Here is an 8,736-nt window from a genome sequence, read left to right on the forward strand (position 1 = left end):
TAATCATCAAAATTAAACGAAATAAACATTTGAAATATATGAGTTTGTATGTAATGTATGAATATAATATACAAGTTTCACTTTTTAAATGGAATTACTGAAATCAATCTACTTTTTCATGATATTCTAATTTTATGACCAGCACCTGTATAGTGAAATGCGTCCTAAACTATCATGGACTAAAAGGCCACTCAGCGAGGAAGAAGCCATTACTTCAAAAGCACACAATATTTGAAAATTCACACAGTCAGAGACAAAGACCTTCATTTCTGGAACCATGCCATGTCCGATGAAACTTAAGTTGAACTGTTTGGCCATAATGACCATCATTACATTTGGAGGGAAGAGTAAAAAGCCTGCAAGCCAAAGAACACCATCCCAACTAATATATATATTAAAGCATTATAATTTTAAAAAACGGTTTCAAGGCAATCCCTTCACAGTTTGTAAAGGTTTGAGCTCTAGTCATCTCAAGGCTCAAGGGCCCATCTTTAAGAACTTTAAGATGAGCTCTTAACACAGAATGGCTTCTTAGTGCTGCTGTTAAAAACTGTCATATCGGTCTAGTGGTTCATTTACCATGCATTAATAAGATAGGGCATAAATCATGTTACAAGGAGTAGAGCTGAAAAGGGGGCTTGTCTGCTGGGACCTAAGGAATAAAGGGTGTTAATTGGCACAAAAACAACCAAACACAGCAGAACATAAGCAGGTTATCTTCTCATCTTGTCCATATAATGTGGATTTTTGATTCTGCTTTGCTTAGACAGTGTAAAATAATTCCTGAGGTTTGTATAGATTGTGCACTCTCTTGGTAGGGGGAGTGAAACAGGGGGTGTGATGGTGATCTAGAGTTTCCTGCGAGACTTAAAATGCCTCTCCCCTGGCGTATTAGAGCAGCATTAGTTTCAGGGATGAGAAATGATCCTAATATGGAGTCTGCTTGGTTTTCCTTAAAAGAACGTCTGCAGCAACAGCCAATCAACTGTAACTAGATCAGAAGATCGAGGCAGGAGATTTTGTTCTTGTAAGCAGAAATTAACACTTCATTCCCCTTTGTCGGCAGAAATTTAAGACTGCGGCCCTCAAAGGCTCTCCCAGGCAATAAAGAATGAAAATTCAATTATAGTAGAACGGCTTCGCACCAAAACACAATTAGCCCTTCTCTGTGAAAAAAAAAGTTCCTGCAGGCACAGACTTCCTGGTCAAGATGTTATGGATCTATGCGTTTGTTATATTTAAATTACTGCCTCTGTTCATTAATTATGTTGCATAGAATTATCAAGTTATGATTAATGTGAGGAAATTAGGTCATTTACTGTATAAAATAGAAAAAAAACAGTTTCTTGATCAGTTTTAATGAGACAGCCTTCACAATTTTCCAAGGGTTGTAAAAAGCTGTGCCTTCCTTTGTGTAAATCTCAGATTTCAGGAAGTCCCACAAACTCTTAATAAGATTAAATCCAGATGAGAAAGGTGCCCTAGACATTACCTGTGTAAATGGAGGCCTTTGTTGTCTAACTAAACATGGGGTTGCTTGAATGCAGGTGACAGAATAGTGTCCTCTGAAGGTATTGTGACTCGTGTTTTTAGTGTTGAAGGTTTTACAGTGACATACTTCAGCTTTTGTAGAAGTGTTGAATCTATCTGAATGCCATATTGTGCATTTTAGTTTGTTTTCTGTCAAATAAGTCTCATTTTTGGCCAATTTTACAAGTAAAGTATTTACACTGTGATTATGAACAACATGTGATTATGTTTATCCATCATTATTGCTCGTCTGTCTTCTTCCTCATGATTCAATGTGGAGAAACATATTTAAAACAACACAGCATGGAATAACACACAACACTACAAATGGGTTCAAAATTATTAGAAGATGTTGACGTTCAGAATGGGGAAGCAAAAACTTCTCCAGGGTCTTCAAAATGCTTCACAATGTTTCTCACTCACCCACTCACATGGTGTTTTTTCTATTACATATTTTTTAAACACTATACAAAGCACTTTTTTTATATCTCACCCATACACCAAGAGTTGGTGGTCACTGTTTAGGAAACTGAGACATGGGTGCTTTGCCATCAAATCTTGCTGTAGATTGCACTCCAAAAAGAAAAAAAAGATCAAAGAGCTTAACAATATCTCTAATAGAAAAAAGAGCATAGAATAAGGAAAACTCAGTTTGTCAGCTGGTGCCAAAAGTAAAGTGCAGTCTGCGATTATTTTTTCTGTATTCAATTAGTTTATCATATGCATAATCATCTATATATATATACACTTATGATGTAGATTTACTGTCCAGATTTTTAGAAAAATTGTATTATAATGCTTTTGACGGACTAACTCCATCTGCTTTTATTTTATTTTATGTGTGTGTAACCTTGTGTAACAGTTCAACTTTAAAATATAAAAAACAAAATTTTTAAATGTGATTTTTTTGTTTGGCCTTAACATTACTAAAGTTACCAGAAATCTAGCAATAAGACTTTGCCTTAACGTGTAAACAAGTTCCTTCTTACAACGATGCTCTGTTTTCTTCTCAAGAAAAAAAGTTTTAATTTGAGAGTCAGACATGTTTAAGTCTTTCAACGTGTGCTACTCTTTACCGATACAATAATGAGTGGCATTTCTGCCAGCCAATAGGATGAGAAGGCGTTGACCATTATAACCAATGGGAGATTACTACGTCATCGCATAGGGGGTAGGGGCGAGATCAGTTACGGACTCCCCCCTCCCTGCTAGGCTCAGGCCCGGGAAGAGGAAAGGCGGGGACGGCTTGTTGTTGCAGGGAAGGAGCTGTGGAACAATCCCAAGGGAATGTAAAAGTCAGGGCCCGAAATCAGCCGTGTACGGGAGCTAAAAGTCCTCACAGATTACGTCGTTTCTCATGGAAGCAGATGGATTTGTGAGGAAGCGTCGGATGAGAGCGGAGACCACAGGCACTGATCCCGGGGTTGCAGGAGCCTCTGCCGGGGCAGAAGTTCGATGGCTGGGGGGCAGATTGTGGGGAGTTTCGGAAAGTATCGTGGGAAGCCTGACACCTCGCATCGGAGGGGAAAAACAACTGCAGGACGTCGATTTTATCTGTAGTGTCCAAGATGCTCAAACGGAGGACTCTGAAGCAGACTATGAAGGTCTGCCCCAGGGAGCGTCTACTAGCACCCACATGTTGGCTGGAGCCGTGGCTGGGATCATGGAGCACTGTCTCATGTTTCCTATCGACTGTGTAAAGGTAGCACTGCTCACCAACTAACCAGCTGACTCACGTTTTATGAATATTGAAACCCTTTACTGCCTGGTTTCTGCTGTGTGCTGCGATGTAGCCGTCATGCATGTTAGCATATCTCGTTAGCATTCCGGCTAACCTACGCTACAGAGCTGACTGCTGTGAGGACAAGGTCAGCAGCTGGCTCAGCAACATATTTCAGCCTTTATTAACTTTTTATTATTTTATTAGCGTTTGTGTGCGAGTAAGGTTTGCTTCTTGAGTTATTTAGAAAATGTAAATGAGCAAATTGAGACAATTACTGAGAGTCAACAAACATTGCTGTCACCAACTTCAGCAAATGTTGTAACGTAAAGTGTGCGTGTAATGAGCTAGCTACGGTGGCCCTGAAAGTACAAAACACCCGAAATTCACAAAACAATGTTTCACAAAACAAGTTCTGCTTTTTACTTTGCAAAACAAGAGAGAAGAACCTTTTAGTTTGTGAGTATTTATTGCCACGACTTTATGACTGTCATAAAATACAACTTACATACCCAACTCAAAGTGGGGGAAAAAGACTCACACGCAACAAAAGGCTTACTATTTAACACAACACAGCAGTAAAACAGCATTTATTAACAAAAAGGAACCACTCAGTGGTTACCAAAAGTTTGGGAGATCGGAGTGTGTTTGTTTGCAACAATGGGTTAAAATTGTATCGAAAAGCCATTGCCTTCCTCTCACTATTATCACAAGACAAACAAACTAATTGTACTTCAGTCTTAGACAGTCCACTACTGTTGCCACATTCCCTTAATTCTACTTCTCAAAGCATACATTTTTGTTTGCAAAAGTCTCTCGCGTGTACTTAGCCATGCACATCTAAGTACACACGGTCGGTACAGTGAACCTGCAAATGGATCATTAAAGAGTCATGCAGATTTACTGAGTTGGATTGTTGCACACGAGGGAGTTATAAATTCCACTTAAGTGCCTAAATTATTGCACAAAAAAGTCAGTTGTTGTACTACCTACGAAAAAAGGACTAAAGAAGACAACAGGTCTACTCACCTGCGTCCGCAACGTTCTCTTTTCCCTTCTTTTTCTGCAGCTGTGGATCTGAACAATGTTCATGTTTACAGAGTTTTTACTTGTTCAGTGTTTGACTAGCAGCTACTGCAGCTCAGCATGCCACAGGAAGACTGTAAAACAGCTACAGCAACCTTTTATTTAGAGATCATTGCTGCTTCTCCACTTTTATAAGGTCTTTCTCCACACGTTGTCAAATTTTTAATGTTATCTGAAGATGTTTTGTGGTCGTGTCATTCATTCGTTATAATATTATCGATTTGAAGAAGCAGTCTCCTGATCTGCTGCTTTACACTTTTTCAGTGTTTATGAACACAACTTCCTGTCATTTCTAGTTAGAAATAGAAGAATGTGTTTACTCTACTGAGGCACTGTTTACATTGAGTGCAAAGTCTTTATAGTAAGATCGATACAGGATATAGGTAAACATAGGAGTCCTGTACCTAGTTGAGCCCCTCTGCAGCTGTATGCAACAAGCAATGAGAGATAAATAAATAAATAGTAGAGTACAGACATTGAGTTTTGCAGATGGGATGTTAGTTTGTCCTTTAAGCTGGAAGTTTGGTATTCAGGAATCATGCTGCTGCGATTCCCAGCATCAAACACTATAAATACAAAATAACAGATGACTGAATTTAGGCTGCATAGCTGTATTGTTATAAGGCTTCTTTGAAAGGCATTTAGACTGACATATGTAAGTAGATTCAAATTGAGTTATCCATAAAGCTCTGTCCTACCTGGTTGGCACATGTGGATGCATTTACTTGGGATTGTGTCAGAAGGAAGAGAAAGGTTTACGGTCGTGGGGGAAAAGAGGATTAGAGGAAGTAAGCTCATGTCCCCTTGTGACCCTGGAGCTTGTAACAACATACTTCCTCCTATTCAGTCGTTTTTGTCCACCAGCATGATCTCCACCCAATGTCACACACCTCATTTCCCACATATGACCCCAATTCACACTGCAGACTTGTTGTTTACTGCGTGTCAAGGTTTCTTTTGCTTTATTAGAAAATCATCTGCAGCAGCTTTTATATCAGTTTAGGTCAAATATACTCCTAAATATAGCCTTAATGTGATCGTGGGCTGTTTATTTAGTTTTACATTCTACCATTTGTTTTCTTTTGCAGACTCGGATGCAGAGTCTCCAGCCTGACCCTGCAGCTCGCTACAGGAATGTGATGGACGCTCTTCGCCGAATCGTGGTCACAGAGGGGGTCTTGCGACCGTTAAGAGGCCTCAATGCGACAGCCATCGGGGCTGGGCCTGCTCATGCCCTCTATTTTGCCAGCTATGAGAAACTCAAAAGGACTCTAAGTGATATCATTCATCCAGGGGCTAACAGTCATTTGGCTAATGGTACCTCAAAACACGCACATATTCCATATGCATCATAAATGTGTTGATTTTGTCTTAAATTTGAGATCATGTGAATCTTGGTGCTTATCTTGGTTAGTGTAGCTCAGCAAAGATTGTTTTTTTGAAGCCTTCCTCCGACACAATGTTTTTCAGCTTGACCTTGTTCCCTGTTATTCCTGCTCTTTTCTTTCTTTTCCAGTTTAGTAGGTGTCTGGGTAAGTCCTTTCTCCCATTACTTCCGCTCCTTTCCCCTGTTGAAGTGTTTATTTTGGTTTAAAACATAACAAAGGAGCCTTGTCCACTAGATGTCTCTCTTTCCTTAGGTTTGGCTTTCTGGAAGTGATCAGGAGTTAATTTGGGCTTATCTGAAGTGAATATGCACCAAATCTGCTCTGTTAAAGTTTTAAGCATGTGTAGAGCTTTTGATGATAAAGTAGGGGATGCTGCGACACGATCAGATGGGTTTTCTCAGTTCTGTCCGTCTCTTCTAGTTCCCTTGTTGTTCATCTTGCTGTGTGGTAACTGCAGAGGTGTGTTTGTTTCAGGGGCAGCTGGTTGCGTGGCCACATTGCTTCACGATGCAGTCATGAACCCAGCTGAAGGTAAGAACAACATTTTTATTCTTTTACACTCTGACTTAAGATACTTTGTGTCTCCAAACACCAGTTTTACGTTTCAGAGTAGAAACTTGCAGGTGCCAGGCTTAGATGGACTGGCCTCAAACCATTAGTCTCAGCCATCCGCTTTCACAGCTGTCTGAGGTCCACCTGCCCAAACATGTCAGTGGAAGGACATTGGTCTGAGTTCTCCTTGCAGCTGTTTAATAGGATGCAGCTGTCTCTCCAAATTCTACTAAAATAATACACTGGTACGCTAGTGTTACTCCAGATGAGTTGTTAAACTTTTTTGTCTCTTTTCATGTTTTTCACCATGATGTTGTCAACGCTGGACATATTCGGCCCTCTCCTCCGTCCACCCATCCACCCACCGTTCTCCCAGTTGTGAAGCAGCGCATGCAGATGTATAACTCGCCGTACCGCGGCGTGTTGGACTGTGTACGTGCCGTGTGGCAGAAGGAAGGCCCTGGCGCGTTCTACCGCAGCTACACCACCCAGCTTACCATGAACGTGCCCTTCCAGGCGCTCCACTTCATGACCTACGAGTACCTCCAGGAGCTGCTGAACCCCCACAGACAGTACAATCCCTCGTCCCACATGGTGTCCGGAGCTCTGGCCGGAGCCATCGCGGCGGCCACCACGACTCCTCTGGATGTCTGCAAGACCCTGCTGAACACGCAGGAGTCCCAAGCCCTCAGCTCTTCAGGCCAAGGCAAAGGAGCCCACAGACACATCTCAGGCCTGGCCCACGCCTTCCGGACAGTTTACAGGCTGGGCGGCCTGCAGGGCTTCTTCAAAGGAGTCCAGGCCAGGGTCATCTACCAGATGCCCTCCACGGCCATTAGCTGGTCGGTCTACGAGTTCTTTAAATATGGACTAACTAAACACCAACACAACAAGAGGAGAGTGCCACATGTGGAGGCTGAGATGTAAACCTCTCATTGGTTTAATGCCTTCTAATACTGATCTGAGGAATAATACGCACATAAAATCTGACTAAAATATGCCTCAGTTGTCTCATCTCTTTCAGACAAAGCAGATAAGAAAAACATCTTCTAAATCCATCTGAGTTTTTTAGTTTTTGCCAAAGCATTTCAGTGATAATTATAGTTTGAGTTGTGTTATTTCTCTGGTAGGAGAGAGCATTTACAATGTAAGGCCTGTTAATTAAGAACATTTTAAGCCTTTTCAGTGATCACTGTTTAAACTGAGTGCCCACAAAAATAATATTAAAGGTTGTCAGCAGGCAGGGGGCAGTCACGTCACTCAGTCAATTCTTTTATATAAATAAATAATTTAGTCACTTGGTCTGGAGACTGTTTAAAAAAAACCCACTCAGTTTGGGTTTAATTCAGCTAGAAAGTATTTCAGTCATTTATTATCCCAGGAGAATAAAATATGAATTCATGCTTTGTTTTTAATAGAGCATGCATTTGTTTTCTGACATTATCAACATTTTTTTCAGAACATGGAAATTCTAAATGCTGAATAAATAATTACCATAAATGTTGTAGGCTTTGGTTTTGATAGATGTAGTTTCTTTTCTTTCGGTTTTGCACCTGAAACAAAAATTGATTCCATTTTTGTTCTTTTTTTTTATTTTCAGACATTTACCCATTTTTATTTGTTATACACTTGTGGAAGAAAAAAGGAATATTTTGTCTTTAATTTATTTTAACACGTTTAATTTAATTAGTGCATTTTTTTCCACATCAAATAAAATACTTGAGTTTTTCCCCCCACTGCTGTGATTCGTCACCTGAGCAGCGCCGAGGCGTAACAACCGTTCTGTTTTCTGCTTGTGAACTACGGAGTCCTCACGTTTGTGCTCAGCAGCGAAGGTTGCGTGCCCGCGCTGTGATCGGGAGATGTTGTTCTTACTGACTGATGTCTGATCGTTTTTTGACACTGAATTTCACTCGTTGAATAAAGACTCAGCAGCGAGATTCTGTTTGCTGCTCATAAAAACCTCCTTGTTTGTGTTTCAATAAATCTGTTTTCATATTCATTTAAAAACTTTATTATGGGCGCATTTAACATATTCAATTCTGAAGTCACACCTGCCCCTGCCAGCAGCTCAGCACATCGGGACTCCGTGTGTGTTTGGGGGTGGGTTTATTTTTCATTTCAGGCAGGTACAGTTGTTTAGTCTTGAATGCAGGTGCAGATTTCAACTTTGACCTCTGAGACTGAAAACGCAGAGGGACCTTGTGGGTCCGTGGCGTGCGTACAAACAACTGGAAGAGTGACGCTTTGGAATTCAGCAAATGATGCGTGACAAAGTAAACCTTGATAGGAGAAATGGTAGTTGATGAACTGGAGGGTGGATTTTGGGTTCAAAAGTATTACAAGTTTGCACTCTTCTAAGTAAATGTTTTCCAGCTGTTTTACACAGTTATTGTTACATAACTGCATCAGATTTTTACGTTTAATGGCAATTATCTCTTCGCTAGAGAGTTTAAATCA

At 40.6% G+C, this 8,736-nt stretch overlaps 1 protein-coding gene across 1 annotated transcript; it reads left to right on the plus strand.

Annotated features, from left to right (window-relative positions):
- Positions 1–2,729: 2,729 nt before the first annotated feature.
- slc25a28 (solute carrier family 25 member 28) lies at positions 2,730–8,242 on the plus strand. The gene is made up of 4 exons (XM_017413076.3): positions 2,730–3,232; positions 5,425–5,653; positions 6,199–6,255; positions 6,653–8,242. The coding sequence occupies exons 1-4, from the start codon at positions 2,888–2,890 to the stop codon at positions 7,201–7,203; spliced, it is 1,182 nt and encodes a 393-aa protein (XP_017268565.1). The 5' UTR covers positions 2,730–2,887; the 3' UTR covers positions 7,204–8,242.
- The last annotated feature ends 494 nt before the right edge of the window (positions 8,243–8,736 follow it).

This window comes from Kryptolebias marmoratus, linkage group LG22, assembly GCF_001649575.2.
Source record: "Kryptolebias marmoratus isolate JLee-2015 linkage group LG22, ASM164957v2, whole genome shotgun sequence".
Classification (NCBI taxonomy): domain Eukaryota; kingdom Metazoa; phylum Chordata; class Actinopteri; order Cyprinodontiformes; family Rivulidae; genus Kryptolebias; species Kryptolebias marmoratus.

Coding starts and splice junctions, on each gene's coding strand:
- slc25a28 (XM_017413076.3), top strand. CDS start 2,888: ATGGAAGCAGATGGATTTGTGAGGAAGCGTCGGATGAGAGCGGAGACC. Junction 5,654..6,198: donor TAACAGTCATTTGGCTAATG/GTACCTCAAAAC, acceptor TGTTTGTTTCAG/GGGCAGCTGGTTGCGTGGCC. Junction 6,256..6,652: donor AGTCATGAACCCAGCTGAAG/GTAAGAACAACA, acceptor CCGTTCTCCCAG/TTGTGAAGCAGCGCATGCAG.